Source organism: Aethalodelphis obliquidens, unplaced genomic scaffold, assembly GCF_003676395.1.
Source record: "Aethalodelphis obliquidens isolate GAN/ISIS:26980383/991018 unplaced genomic scaffold, ASM367639v1 scaffold1, whole genome shotgun sequence".
Classification (NCBI taxonomy): Eukaryota; Metazoa; Chordata; class Mammalia; order Artiodactyla; family Delphinidae; genus Aethalodelphis; species Aethalodelphis obliquidens.
This window is the reverse complement of record NW_020837945.1, coordinates 60,366,846-60,382,602: the sequence shown is the minus strand read 5'-3', so window position 1 is coordinate 60,382,602 and position 15,757 is coordinate 60,366,846. Positions and strand designations below refer to the sequence as shown.

Genomic DNA, 15,757 nt, shown 5'->3' with positions numbered 1-15,757 from the left:
CAGCCAACAATCCATACTTGGGTCACCTGGTTTTGAAAGCCTACTTACTTGGCCTCCCTCAAGCTGATCGTTCAGTTGTGAAGGCAAGAATGGGGAATCTGAAGAATGGTTTGGAGAGAGGGATTCTTTAGAGAGGTAAAGTAGAAAAATAGGAAAGCCCTAAAACTCAGTGTTATAGACACCTGTTATCCTTCTCAATCTGGGGTCTAGATGTTACCAATATTATCCCTTGCCTGCACAGCCTGGGATATATGAGTGGCAATAGGTCAGGCTATCCACATCCTCCACGTAGCTGACTGCTGCCTTCCTACTGGGAGCTGTTTGATACCTCCCTCTATCAAGCACAGAGAGCACCCAATTTCCGGGTGATCGTACATCCCACTCAGGGCTTACTCCTGCTGTCCTGACCTAATTTTCAACAGTGCTCCCTTTCACTCTCAAAAGTGCCCAGTTTGAATGGCAAATGTGGTCACCTAGTGTACTCCAGTCTCCCAGGTCAACACTGCCATCTTTGACCTGTTTAACATTTCTTCTTCAGTAAGCCTCAGAAAATTCAGACAACCACCACATCACAGACAGCCACCCTAGAAAGTACTCAAACAGGTTGTGAGAGATGATGAGAAAAATGCATAGATACAGAAAGCAGTGGGCAAGTGCCCCTTTAGCCAGCAGATTGCATTCTAGAGCCTGTCCCTCAACTGGAAAACATGGTGGCAGCTGTTGGGTGGATATCTTAGAGTGGGTTGAATTTTCCAAGAATTTTTGCATACCTCGTATGGATTTGGGGAATGTGCCGTATAAATTAATAGGAAAGGAATTTAACTATAAGTATTTTTGCTGTCTATGAATAAAGTAAGAAATTTTGATAAGTTAAGGAAAATGTAAGCTTTCTTAAAGGACCTGCTTAAGCCTAAAGTGGAGGCAGAGTTTCATGAGAACAAGTCTTGCATTTGCCTTTCAGTCCCTCTTTGCTGAAGTTATAGTATAGCAGGCAATGACTCATCTGTGTTTTAGGCTGCTCTGCTTCAACTGACAGCCCTGGCTGAAGGTCCATGGGGTTAAAATGGATTCAATACACCAAAATAGCTGGAGCACTGCTGGAACAAAATTCAAGGCCTTGTTCCCATAGGACATCACACCCACAAGTTGACCCTTGTGCAAAGCCACAGAGCCTGCTTGTGTCTGCAAGGCGGTGGGGGGGAGTGATTCTAGGGCCCATGAGTATTGCCCACCTGAGGCCTAGATTTTAGGGATGCAGTCAGCTAGCTCTGACCCACGCCCTGTCTTGTGTCTCTCTTGCCGTGCAGGTGACATCAGTTGCAAGGGGATGACCGAGCGCATTCACAGCATCAACCTTCACAACTTCAGCAATTCCGTGCTCGAGACCCTCAACGAGCAGCGCAACCGTGGCCACTTCTGTGACGTGACGGTGCGCATCCACGGGAGCATGCTGCGCGCACACCGCTGCGTGCTGGCAGCCGGCAGCCCCTTCTTCCAGGACAAGCTGCTGCTGGGCTACAGCGACATTGAGATCCCGTCCGTGGTGTCCGTGCAGTCGGTGCAAAAGCTCATTGACTTCATGTACAGTGGCGTGCTGCGCGTCTCGCAGTCGGAAGCCCTGCAGATCCTGACGGCCGCCAGCATCCTGCAGATCAAAACGGTCATCGATGAGTGCACGCGCATCGTGTCGCAGAACGTGGGCGATGTGTTCCCGGGGATCCAGGACTCGGGCCAGGACACGCCACGGGGCACTCCCGAGTCGGGCACCTCGGGCCAGAGCAGCGACACCGAATCAGGCTACCTGCAGAGCCACCCGCAGCACAGCGTGGACAGGATCTACTCGGCGCTCTATGCATGCTCCATGCAGAACGGCAGCGGCGAGCGCTCCTTCTACAGCGGTGCGGTGGTCAGCCACCACGAGACGGCGCTCGGCCTGCCCCGCGACCACCATATGGAAGACCCCAGCTGGATCACGCGCATCCACGAGCGCTCACAGCAGATGGAGCGATACCTGTCCACCACCCCCGAGACCACGCACTGCCGCAAACAGCCCCGGCCGGTGCGCATCCAGACCCTGGTGGGCAACATCCACATCAAGCAGGAGATGGAGGACGACTACGACTACTACGGGCAGCAAAGGGTGCAGATCCTGGAGCGCAACGAGTCCGAGGAGTGTACGGAAGACACCGACCAGGCCGAGGGCACCGAGAGTGAACCCAAGGGCGAAAGCTTCGACTCGGGCGTCAGCTCCTCCATAGGCACCGAACCCGACTCCGTGGAGCAGCAGTTCGGGCCTGGGGCGGCGCGGGACGGCCAGGCCGAATCCGCCCAACCTGAGCAGGCTGCGGAAGCCCCGGCTGAGGGCGCCCCGCAGCCGCACCAGCTAGAGACCGGTGCCTCGTCCCCGGAAAGAAGCAACGAGGTGGAGCTGGACAGCACGGTGATCGCCGTAAGCAACAGCTCCGACAAGAGCGCCCTGCAGCAGCCTGCGGTCAACACGTCCATCGGGCAGCCACTGCCAAGCACCCAGCTCTACTTACGCCAGACGGAAACCCTCACCAGCAACTTGAGGATGCCTCTGACCTTAACCAGCAACACACAGGTCATTGGCACAGCCGGCAACACCTACCTGCCGGCCCTCTTCACCACCCAGCCCGCGGGCAGCGGCCCCAAGCCTTTCCTCTTCAGCCTGCCACAGCCCTTGGCAGGCCAGCAGACCCAGTTTGTGACAGTGTCCCAGCCCGGCCTGTCAACCTTTACTGCACAGCTGCCAGCGCCACAGCCCCTGGCCCCATCCGCCGGCCACAGCACAGCCAGTGGGCAGGGCGAAAAAAAGCCTTATGAGTGCACTCTCTGCAACAAGACTTTCACCGCCAAACAGAACTACGTCAAGCACATGTTCGTACACACAGGTGAGCGCAGCCGCCCCCCCCCCCCCCGGAGAGCTGGCAGCAGGGGGAGGGGCTGAGGGGGCTGGGGAAGGGGGGGGGCAGGGCAGCAGGTGCAAGGGAAGGTACGGAGTCATCTTTCAGATTTTAAGGAAGACCCCATTGTAAACCATCTTCTAGAAGCCCCGACTATGCCCCCATCTCAGGAATCAAGTGCCCTGTCACAGAAAGACAAAGTCGCAGAAACCCTTTGTGGAAAAGGGCCAAATGAGAAAACCTAATACAGAATTTGCAGGCACAACATTCCTTAACTTCACTGAACTTTGAAATATGTTTTTGATCCTGGATGGTTAGAACTGGAAAAGTCCTTGGAGATCATATACTCCAGTCACCTTGTGTTACAAAGTCATGTAGGCAGAGCAGGGATGAGGGTTTTAGTCTGTAGTAAGTTTTATATGAAGCATCAGCTTGAGGAGGCCACAACAAGGCTGATGCAAGCGGAGGCTGCATTTATGGTCCCTGAAATGAGGAGGACTGATAGACTTGCTCTGTTTTCTAGTGCTTGTTCTCTATTTTCCACATCTAGATACCACAGTCAGTTCTGTGTACTCCCTTTTGAAAGGACAGTAGACTCACTGGGGCACACTCAGAGGAGTATGAGTAAGATGGAAAGGGACGTGAAGCCATGGCATGTGAGTCATTGCTGAGGTGCCAGAGGTGTTCAACAGTGCCTAGGTTTGAATTGAAAGCGCCTACTGCCCTTTGTCCTCTTGGCAAAGTTGCTTAACCTTTCTATACGTTAGTTTCCTTGTCTATATAATGGGGGTAGTAGTGATATTTCTTTCTTGTAGTGCTGTTTTGAGGATTAAATGAACTAATATATATGAAGTTCTTAAAGCAATTTCCAGCACATAATAAGCACTGTATAAATGGTAGCTATTGTTCACACTGTTAGTATTATTTAAATGGTTTGGAGGGAAGATCCCTTAAGCTTGTTCTCTTTGGGTCCAAAATGTAGAAATGGACCAATGAATGGAAGCTATAGAGAGATTCAGTTAAATAAAATAGGAAGTTTGTTAACAGGCAGAGTTGCTCTGAGACAGGCAGACAACTTCCAAAGGGAGTGAGTTCCTGTAATTAGAGGTGTTCAAGGAGAGAATGGAAGATCATTTCATAGCGATGTTATACAGGCGATTCAATCATCCATCAGGCGAGTAGTTGGGCAAGATGGTCTTTCATCCCTGGAGTTCATGATCCTAGAGCTAAGATCTCCTGACCTCCCAGCCAGAGCCCTATCCTAGTTCCGTAATGGGACAGGCATAGAAGCGAGAGCTCCACAATGCTCCTCCCTATAAGGGACTACATGTGTGATATGATTTCACATGGATTCTCTTGTACCTGAAAATACCTACCCCCATGTTGATCACCATATTTGGAATTCCTATGATGAGAGTCACTCGTCTCTCTAGGTAAACCTCTAGTTCCAGAATGTCCCTGTTAAATGACAAATAAATTGTCAGGGGGAAGTGACATACATGAATTACAATACATGAAAACAAGTTGGTTACTCAAAGCAACATTGTTCCTCAGGTCAGCTAGCAGGAATAGCTAGGGGATAGGACATAAAGCAGATCAATTTAAATTGGGGAATAGAAGGGAAGGACAGCAACAGACACATCAACATGGAAGTGAGCAACTGAAATAGAACATTACTTAAGATGCAATTTTCCTTCTTTGCAGTTCAACTTAAGTCAGGACAGTACGTAAATCCATGTATGTGCCTTTATGTGAATCCTTAAAGATGAGTTTTCATACCTCCAGAAAACACAGTGACTCACTACTGAATTCAGGAAGAAAATCAGGTAGTAGTAGTAAGTCACTATGTTTACTTAGGGTAAATGTGAATATCTAATAACCTGAGACCAATCGAGGACATTTTCCATGTGGTATGGTATGATCATTATTTAGTAAATTAATCAAATAGGAACATTTTTATTTATGTGGCAATTTATGGTTTACAGAGTGCTCTCCCATAGTTTATGTCCTTTCCTTCTCTGAGCAGTTATCTTATAAATCCATCAAATTAAGGATTAAGGGGAAAAAAAAGAGATCATTTGTGGAAGTGTATTCTTAGCCAAAGTTGACTTTGCTGGTCTTGGATCCATGAACATTTCTACTCACCTTCTTTGCATCTCTTCCAGTAGACCTAGCAGATATAAAGTTTACACACTCTGTTAGATCACGTATTGAAATAAGGCTTTAAATCTGGAACATAAAATTTTTAGCGTACTACCGAAAAGTGTCTTTTGGGTGTATAAACACATTTATTCAGAGGATTCTGTGGTTAACCCAAATAACTAGATTTGCTCATAAGAAAACCAGCAAATTTAGACATCACAGATACAAAAGCTACAAGTAAAGTCATTTTATAAATCTGAGTTATGCTCAGAGGGTAGCCTTCAGATCTCTAGTAAACTATGAAGTTCCTCAGTAAATTTTGAAGGTCTTTCTGTTGGTGTGTATAACCTGGCCACATCCAGGAGCGATAAATGTACATATATGACTCCAGCGCCTCATTTAAAAGAATCAACAGTCTTCCCTTTCACCCCCGAATCATTTGGCAGTGGCAGTTTGGAACGGTCATCTCTCTATCAAGACTTTTGTCTGAGTGAAGTAGTCTATAACCTAACAAAGTTTAGGAACAGTTAGTCTAGGTTTTCAAAAGGCAAGACAGCCTGAACATATGGAAGTAATTCAGGACCTGGATTCACTTTGGCCGACATTTCAAAACAAAGTTTTCTCCAGTTTCTTGGGAAAACATCAAAAAAGTGGGGGCTCCCAACTTTACAGGAGCCCAGTGGAAATGATAATAATCCACAGCAGAAAGTCCAAATGTTAGTCTAAAATAAGATTCTAGAAAGTAGATACTTTCTAGAATACTTGGAAGAGTAGAGGTGGATTCTGTATTCTTACCTATGGTCTAACATAAAAGAATCTTACCAAGAAAGAGTAGCTTGACAGAGCTAAAAGGAAAGAAACAGGTTCTCCATCACAGCCACTATGCATGATAACTGGCTTTGCAGGTTAGCAACTGCAAGTTTTAATGTAAATGATACTTGCTTTCGACAACCGCAGAGAATCGATCCTGAGACCTGAATTCTAACTCTATGTTAATGGTCCACATATTCATTGAAAGGACGCGATTGTAACAAATAAGTCGTCCATCGTATTCACCTCGGAGCTAAGCTCTACCTTAGAGAACCAAGGAAGCTCTGGTTGTAGAGAATATTCCATAATGATTATAACACTGAAACTTAGAGCAGGGACATAGTGAAAGACGACTGTGCTGGAATTAGATTATCTGGGTTCGGTTTTGGTTCCTCTAACTGTGACCTTATGCAAGTCATTTAATTTCATTACCTTCAGTTTCTTTGAGTTTAAAGTGGAAATAATAATTTCCCACCTTTTGAGTAGCTGTAACGGTATTATGCATGTGAGAGCTTTTCATAAAAGGTAAAGTACTACTTAATGTTTTTTTTAAAAAAAAAAAATCATCATCGTTACTTTAGCCCCTCCACTTCCAGAGGCACTGAGTTTTTTTGCTCTATCTCCAATCTCTGAGTAATAAACTCTTGACATGTTTCCTTCTTCACTGGAATTCAAATGCTGAAGCAATGTGATACCCCTTGGGTTTCCCTTGAACTTCCTCCATAACATGAACTTTTTTTTTCATCCCGTAAGGATTTTTTCAAGAAAATCTCTCACCAAACCACTCTATCTACTGCCAAACAAACCATGGTAGGACTTCATCTCTTCTAGGAGTTTCTCAAGTTCGCTTTACTGCAGCTTCATAAAAGTTGTGAGGAAGAAAAACAAGAGTTAAGTACACATTTGAAAACAAGAGAATTGGAAAAAAGCAAAGATAACACAAACCATCCTGTCATGGAACAAAGCAGGATTCCTCTATGCCCTCTCCTAAGAGAAAAAGCAAAAGTCAAAGGAATGGGAGGGAAGGAAAAGACAAAGGACATAGGAGGATAAGCCTGGGTATGAACGTGGATGTGGAAGCCAAGCAATAGGGAAAATTCAAAGATAACGTGGGAGCAGTACTTCTCAAAGTGTGATCCCCATAGCAGCAACATGCAAATTCTCGAACCTATCCCAGACCTGAATCAGAAACTCTGGTGAGGGAACCCAGCAATCTATGTTTTAACAAGCCCTGATTCACACTAAGTTGGGAATCGCTTCCCTAGATGGCCTGGGTGATTAGAAGGAGGATGGCTTCAGGTTGCTTTTGATACATAACATTGTTCCCCAAAATTCCACTCACAAGAACCTATGTGTTTGGAAAAAGTAAAACATAGTTATGGACAACAGCTTGATTTTATAGTGATAAATTATGTTATGGAAGCAAATATCTTGCATATGGAAGGTTCCATGGCAAATGTCCCCTTCTGGCACTTAAAATTGACTTATAACAATGACTTATCATTATGTAGGTGCCTCTATGCCTGCCCATTAGAATGTAAACTTTGTGAAAACAGAAACAATTTTATATATAATTACATATATATGATATATAAAGAAATATATATCTTATACTTCAATATACCCAGCATAATACCTTACACATAGTAAACATTCAAGAAATATTTAATCAGTGAATGAGTTGAATCCTCCTCTAATGATATCTAATCACTTCCAAATGGAAAAGTGGCCTATTTCCAGAGTTGTTTATTTATTGTATGATGTAGTTCCATAGAAATAATGCAAAAATACTTTGCACGTTTATATATTAAGTACTTTCTCCAAGGATCTGAGCACATTTCAGATACCACGTTCTGTCTGTTCGTACTTTGCCCTATATAACAAAGTTGCACACATAATAACAAAACTGACTAAGATGGCGTTCAGGGTATTTATTTATCACCAGGTACAGGGTTGCCAGATTTAGCAAACAAAAATACAGGATGCCCAGTTAAATTTGAATTTTTGGATAAACAACAAATAATTTTTAGTCTAAGTATGTCCCATTCAATATATGTGGTGTAGTTATACTAAAAAAGTATTTATTGGTTATCTGAAATTTAGATTTAATCTGGTGCCATGTATTTTTTTTTTCTGTACGCGGGCCTCTCACTGTTGTGGCCTCTCCCGTTGCGGAGCACAGGCTCCGGACGCGCAGGCTCAGCGGCCATGGCTCACGGGCCCAGCCGCTCCGCGGCACGTGGGATCCTCCCGGACCGGGGCACGAACCCGTGTCCCCTGCATCGGCAGGCGAACTCTCAACCACTGCGCCACCAGGGAAGCCCTGGTGCCATGTATTTTATCTGGCAGTGCTCTTCAGACAGAACTTTCTTTTAAGACCCAATCTTAGGACTTTTGCTTTAAAATCCATAGATGAATACAGGCATATGTAGTTGCTTAACAAATATTTGTTGAGTGAGTGAATGAATGTTCACTCAATTTCCAGGAGAAAATATGTAAGCATGCTTTCCAGGAGAATTTAATTCAGGGGACTTAGATATAAATGCATTATTTTCTCAGCAAGACTTAAATTTCTTTTTCTTTTATTCTTTTTCTATACACAAAGACTGTATTATATCTGTGTTCCCACTTGTGTTTTCTTCACCAACAAATGGTAGACATTTGGGCCTTTTCTGAATCATAGTATCAACAGCCCACCCGAGAGTCACTAATGCCCATTAGTGTCCTCTGGACGATTAATTATTTTCTTTGTTACTTTAAGAAGCTCAGCTATTTGGGCCATGAATTTTATATAAATAGATATAGTGATGATAGTCTCATAACAATGTCATCCATATAGTAATAATAGTGAGATCAAGATCGTGATGTGATCCTCCTCACATAGAGCTTGGGCTGTTAATTGTATCAAGCCAGTGAAGTAATGAACAAGTATAAGGTTTGAAGTGAGAAAGCCTTGATTTTACCACTTTCTGACCTGGTGATTTTAGGTAAATTCTGTAGTCAGTCTGAGCCTCAGTTTTTTGTCACATAGGTACAGATTTTAATAGTACTTAGTTCACATGGTTGCTCTGAGAATCAAATAACATAATTTACGTGAAAGCACTTACCTGTAATACCTTAAAATTACCCAAGCCATTTAGGAACTTACATGTTATGTTTTATAGCAGCATCATACATTTTGCAGCATAATCTAGAGAGCAGGAAATTGTTAACTGGAGAAGGAGGGGATATCTGGCTCAGCTGGTGTCATACTCTCAGCTATTGCTGACTTGTAGAGGGACCTGCTGGATGTTATTCTACCACTCTAATGGAGAGAACATCTTCTGGGGCTGTTAACATCTACCCCCTCATAAAGTTGTAAGAAAAGTCAAATAATGTGGGTGAAGGTCCCTGAGAGCTTTAAAATTCTGCTTGACACCAAAACTTTTTAGTTGTTGCTAAAGCCACAGAGGTTCTGTGAATGCAGTGTGTCCCCAGTAGGCAGTCCCCCCTAGACAGCCTCACAGTCCAAGATGGTACCAGGACTGCATCCCTGGAACTGGAGAGAAAGGCTGGCAGGCGGTCGTGAAGGCCCAGCTCCAACTCGACTTCTCTGGGTGGAGAGCAGACTCTCCAGCCAGTGAAGGCTCTGCATGACCCGAGCTGAGCACCTTCCATTCTTGTCATGGAACCTTTCCCATTTTCTGTTCCAGTCTTGATTTTCCCCTTTCAGAGGACTTACAATTTCCAGGACCCCTTCTGCATTCCTTGCCAGTAGCCACCTTCCCCTACCCCTGCTCGCCCCTTCCTTCCCTGCTGTCTGCCCTCTCACCAAGCACCCAGGCTTGGTTTTCTGACCCCCCCCCCCACCACCACTATACTCATCTGAAGGAAGGTGTATGCTAGAGCAGATGATGGAGAGGCCGAGAGAATGCGAGAGACAGGTGGGAACCGTGTTTCAAACAAGTGTCCTGGTAACAGCATCCACTGTCCTCTTTGCAGCCTAGGAGAAGCCTGGTTAGAATAAAAAAAGATTCAGCAGAATAAATGGGTTCTTGCTGAGCCCCCAATACAGAGGTCACTATTCAGAATTGGGGTGGCTCAGCCCCAAACTTTGGGCAGACCCTCTGCATCTACTAACCTAACAGTATCTTTCTTCCTCTTTTTTTTTTTCTCACTGTCAGTCATGGTAGAGTGTCAGTGCTGGTCCACAAGAAGGAGCTGAAAAGTGATGCTTTAGAGAGCAGGCATCCAAAAATGGAGACAAATATATGCATTCACTATTCCCCAACCCATGGGATTGTAAAGGACACTGCCGCCTCTTCTGTTCCTCCACTTTTTGTCTGGTTTTTCAGCCTCCAGAGTTCAGTTGCTGCCTGCTAAGAAATCCTCTGTCTATGCTATTCGCTGACATTTTATTCATGGTACCACTTCTTTCCGTTAGCGTTTGTAGCTGAGACTAGACCCTTAACTCTGAATTGCATAGCTGCAGTATAATCACCTGCTTTATTGATTACCTGAAACAATTTTTTCACAATCTTGTGTTGGCTTCCCCATGCCATGGAAGCCATTTTTCAGTTGATTTCATTTATCACCACTTCCTTTGTGCTGAAGGGACCCGTGGAATTTTTCTTGAAATGATCACATACTCTGTGCAAAGTGCTTTATCGCTTTAATTTTCAAAATACCTTCACAAGACATGTCCTTAACTGTATTATTCTCAAGTTACAGATAAGGAAACTGAGGCTTAAAGAGGTGAAGTAACATGCCCAGTTCATTCAGCCAAGGAAATGGAGTTCATATCTGACTCCTGCATCTGTATGGCCCCAAAATGGATCAAAGTACAGGGGCTTATATGAGCTTCCCCGTCCTGTATCTAATTCTACTGTCTGCTTAGCGCTTTGTGTCCCTTTCTAACGAATCAGACTTATCATTCCTGGCCATAGGCTCAGACCTGGAAAGCCATCCACTACCACTCCTCTTAACTTCACTCCTCCATACTGAGAGCAATAATCGACAGACCACATCCGTTTCATGTATAATGTTGAAAGCCCTTTGGGGATCACTATAAGTAATATGCAGGAAAATAAAAGGAAAGAATCACTCATTTCTAGTGAGTGATATAGTTTCACATCCATACATAAAGAAATGAGTTGTTTATACCTGACTCATCTGAAAATGCACCCTGTTTAGTAAGACAGTTCTTGGAATGCCTATGTTCCACCAACACAGCACCTGAATAATTTTAGAGCACTTTCCTTTATGGAGCTCCCAAGTGCTTTGCAAACATTTTTACTCATTAACTATCACACCATTTTTCTGTGGCAGGATACTTTGTCCTATTTAAAATGTGGGACTGCTGATGCATTGAGTGATTTAAGCAAGTTGCCCTCAGGTCATGTGTTGACAAGACCTGGACCAGAGTCCTCTGGGGCATGGCCCATGGTGGGCAGAAGGCCACTAAATCTGCAAAGGGACATGGCAAGTGCTTGGTCCAACTCCTCACTTAGAGAAGGGGAAACAAACCCAGAGAGATGAAAACACTTAGAAAACCCAGGGTCACACGGATAATTAATGGCCGAACCAATACTAGGTACATAGAAACAACATATCAAGACATATATATGCTATAGAGGGAAAGATGACAGCTGTGAAGTATCAACTTATAGTCAGATGAGAAGGGTGTGAAAGTAAAAAGCCATCCTCACTGACCTTGCCTAGAGGAAAAATACACTATAAGAAGGTGAAAGTTTCAAACAGCAGGAGAATTTTTAACACAGACAAAGTTTCAACTTCCTAGCAGCCAAAATACCATCTGGAATTAAGAAGGCAGACTTCCCATTAGAGGTGACAGGTGGACATATTTTAAAAGATAGTCGGCCGGCCTAGCATAGCCTCTAGAAAGTGTACTGAAAGCACAAGGATGGTAAAGACCAGCTTGAGTTCCAAGCATGTTTACAGCTGACAGAAACGTTCCAACTAAAAATAACATGCATGACTGTCTCTCTTAGGGAATCTCTCATTTCAAAAAAATATACCTACATAAACACCATGCAGAGACTGAACTCTTCATTTAGGAATGAGGCTTCCCTAAATTTCCCCATTTTAGTGTAAAAGTGAAACTCTTCTAACTCTTCAATCCTATGGCTCACGCTTTTTCATCAGTGAGGATGAAGGGAAAGGAGACTGGAAGACAGCAGAGGCCAAAACGTTTGTGAATAACTAAAGGAAAAAGTTCAAAGATCAAGGAAATTGGTTTAGAAATTTGTGGAGTCATTCCTGAACCAAATAGCCATTTCTTAGGATTGTGTGCTTCAAAATATATCTTTTTATGTTGACAAACACAATGAAAAAGCTTTCTGTTGAGATAAAGTTTCATAAAGCAGGTCACGAGCCGTGAGCCCGGCATACAGTAAGCACAGAACACGTGGTGGTTGTTTTCATTGCCTTTATCCCCATGACACATCAAACCTCTTCTGTTTCATGGTGGAAAAAATGGAAACACAGTCAGGCACATATTTTAAATGGATGTTAACTCAAATTCAAGAACAAATTTCCTACCCTGATGCCTCGTCCAGAGGTTGAAATATTACCGCAGAGAGTTTCAGAGGCTTGGGGCTTTGGGCTGAGTTATGGAAGAGTACATGGACAGCCTTTCCTCTCTGAGGTGGGTGCCTGCATTGGGCAACCAGCGGTGAGCTGGGAAAGATGGAAACACCGTAATGTAGTTCATCTCACCCGCCAAGAGCAGAGCCTAGAACAAACAGCACCAACAAAAACAAGTCTCTCTTCATGCAAAGAGATGTTACAGGCCCATGGACGTTACTTATAGAAGAATAGTTCATGTGGTCATTCGGTGACAATATTCTTATTTACGTTACAGTTTTTAGCAAGCTTGATCATTCGGTCTCTAAGCCAACAGCAAACCAAAGCAGTAAACTGAGGAGAAAGAAGGGTTTCAGCCAACACACTGAGAGCAAAGAAAGAGAAAACTATTTTAAAAATTGACCCCAGAGTTCAGAAAAGGCGTATGGAAGCATTTAATGGGGGGAGGGGGTGCTGGGGGATAGTCTTGTAATAAGAACACCAGGCAAGTATTCCCACACCACTCTTGGTGGTCTGCAAAGTGATTTCGTATGTATTTTATGTCAACACCAGCACAGTGAGGTAAGCGGAACTGTATACCTCAGAGGCATTTGCAGATTTGTCAGAGTGGCAGGCCATCCGTTGGTGCCTGGATTTGAACAGGACCGTTTGACTCTAAGATCACTGTGTTGTCTACCACCTACTCAACCTCCACACCAGACAAGGCCAATCTGCAGCTCAGGGCAGTCCAGACAGAATAGCCAATTAACTCTCTCAAGTTACATTTTAGGAAGATTGCTGTCTAAAATAGATAAAAATCAAAGGTATAGCTCTTCAGAATGACTTATTCCTATGATGGGCAATATTTTCCAGACCTATAATCAAAGCATGAGTGCATTTACTAGACAAAATACCAGAAACGGAGACTGTCCCCAAAGAGCCAAGCTGTGTGACCACCAACCTTAGTTCCCAAAGATTCTAGAGACCCCATGTCTCCAAAGAACTTTTCTCTCTTTTATTTCTTATATTTGTTTGATAATGCAAATGGCAAACACACAGTTAAATCCCCGAATGATGGCACTGAAAATGACCCCTATAAAGTAGCACTCCCTTCTCTCCACAGAATGACCTTGGAAGACTTTTACTGGAGAATGTCGAGTAGCTTTCCAAGAGAGACATTTTCTGGCATGGGGACATGGAAAACTCCAGACTGTCCTGGCAGCACCTTAAAGCAAGTTTTCTCAGAACATGAGAGGCCAGGAAGGACTGGATCTTTCCAATCAGGGGTGATCCGTTAACCAATCAGATTTTTTTTTTAATGTTTTTGTTTTTGTTTTCTGTTGTCTTGTTTTTCTGTCTCTCATTCTCCCTCCCTCGCTGTGTCTCGCTCTGTCCCGCTTGCTGTCTCTTCCCACGTGAACAGGTGAGAAGCCCCACCAATGCAGCATCTGTTGGCGCTCCTTCTCCTTAAAGGATTACCTTATCAAGCACATGGTGACACACACGGGAGTGAGGGCGTACCAGTGTAGTATCTGCAACAAGCGCTTCACCCAGAAGAGTTCCCTCAACGTGCACATGCGCCTCCACCGGGGCGAGAAGTCCTATGAGTGCTACATCTGCAAAAAGAAGTTCTCCCACAAGACCCTCCTGGAGCGACACGTGGCCCTGCACAGTGCCAGCAATGGGACCCCTCCCGCAGGCACACCCCCAGGGGCCCGAGCTGGCCCCCCGGGGGTGGTGGCCTGCACGGAGGGGACCACCTACGTCTGCTCCGTCTGTCCAGCAAAGTTTGACCAAATCGAGCAGTTCAACGACCACATGAGGATGCATGTGTCTGACGGATAAGTAGTATCTTTCTCTCTTTCTTATGAACAAAACAAAACAACAAAAAAGAAACAAACGAAAAAAAGCTATGGCACTAGAATTTAAGAAATGTTTTGGTTTCGTTTTTACTTTCTGTTTTTGTTTTTGTTTCGTTTCATTTTGTACTACATGAAGAACTGTTTTTGCCTGCTGGTACATTACATTTCGGAGGCTCAGGGGAATAATGTTCTCCCAGTCTCCCTCGGATGGTGGCCTTAAGGCCTGGTAGTGCTTCAGGAGGTCCACTGGTTGGATCTCTAGCTACTGGCCTCTAAATACAACCCTTCTTTACAAAAAAATCTTTAAAAAAAAAAGTAAAAAAAAAAAAATTTTCTTTTTTCACTTGTGAAGAGCACTACAAAAATATATAACAAAATCTAAAAGGCCTACTGTCTTTAAGTACACCGCTTGCAGTGTTTCAGTGGACATTTTCACAATTCTGGCCGCTTGGACTTCACAGTAACCAGTTAAAACTGTGGAATATCACTTTCTGGTTGAAAACCCAGAGGAAAGGCCCTGCTGTTTTCCACCCCCAACGTTGTCTGATTTCATGCAAGGGCTGTGGGTGTGGGAAGGGGCGTGGGTTTGGTGGTGTGGGAAAGGCAGACGGCAGGCTTCTCCCCCAGATTCTGCTCGGTCCACACACCCTGGCCCACCTCCTCCATGCCCCCCCCCTTTCAGCAGAAGCCAGGAAGACTTGGACAAGCATCAAGCAACAGTGGCTATCGTATTTATTCAGTGTCTTCGCTGAGCCCCAGACTCAGCACAATCAAGAGGGACTTTCATGAAAGGCAGGAATGCAGATAAAACAAAGATATCAGAGGTTTGCACCTACGTTTCTAGGTACAAGAGAAGGATTATTTCCAACAATCTTTGCAAAAAACAAAAACAAACAAAAAAAAAGTGTCAGGATATATTCTTGTGGAAGAGAAAAAGAAAGAGAAATGGAGGGGGGGGGATAATAAAAAGTTCTTGAGGCTTTTTTAATTCAAAATTTTATAGAGGGGCAAAAGTGACGTTTACCAGATAGAATGCTGATTTTTTTAATATATTTACAACAGTATTTGTGTAAAAAAAAAAACAAAAAAAGTGAGATTGTTAAAAGTAATTTTTTTTTTCATTTTGGTTTTGCATACACTGCCACCAATCCCTTCTCTTTTATTTTATTTCACACACATATATATATTTTTTGGTAAGTCAAGACTGTTAAGGTTAGCGATACTGCTTCCAGATAGAAAGAATAAAAGGCAATTAAAGTTATATTTGAAAGAGAGGAAGGATATTTTCTTCATATTTTTTTAAATTTTTCTTAATTTTTATTATTTTAAGTATTGCCTGGGTTGATGAGGGCCTCTGGCCAGCCCATCCCTGCTGTAATTTGAACTGCTGCTTTGTATTTTGATATGTAGTCTTTCGACTTTTAGCAAGCTTATGTTGCTCCACTGAATATTTTT

General features: G+C 43.9%; 1 protein-coding gene across 1 annotated transcript in view; it reads left to right on the top strand.

The window, feature by feature from the left end:
- Positions 1–14,617, top strand: part of ZBTB20 (zinc finger and BTB domain containing 20) — a 797,288-nt gene extending 782,671 nt beyond the window's left edge. The window contains exons 11-12 of the mRNA XM_027105198.1: positions 1,308–2,912; positions 13,864–14,617. Of these exons, the coding sequence (XP_026960999.1) occupies positions 1,308–2,912; positions 13,864–14,285 (2,027 nt within the window). The 3' untranslated portion in view covers positions 14,286–14,617. The remainder of the gene's footprint in view (positions 1–1,307; positions 2,913–13,863) is intronic.
- The last annotated feature ends 1,140 nt before the right edge of the window (positions 14,618–15,757 follow it).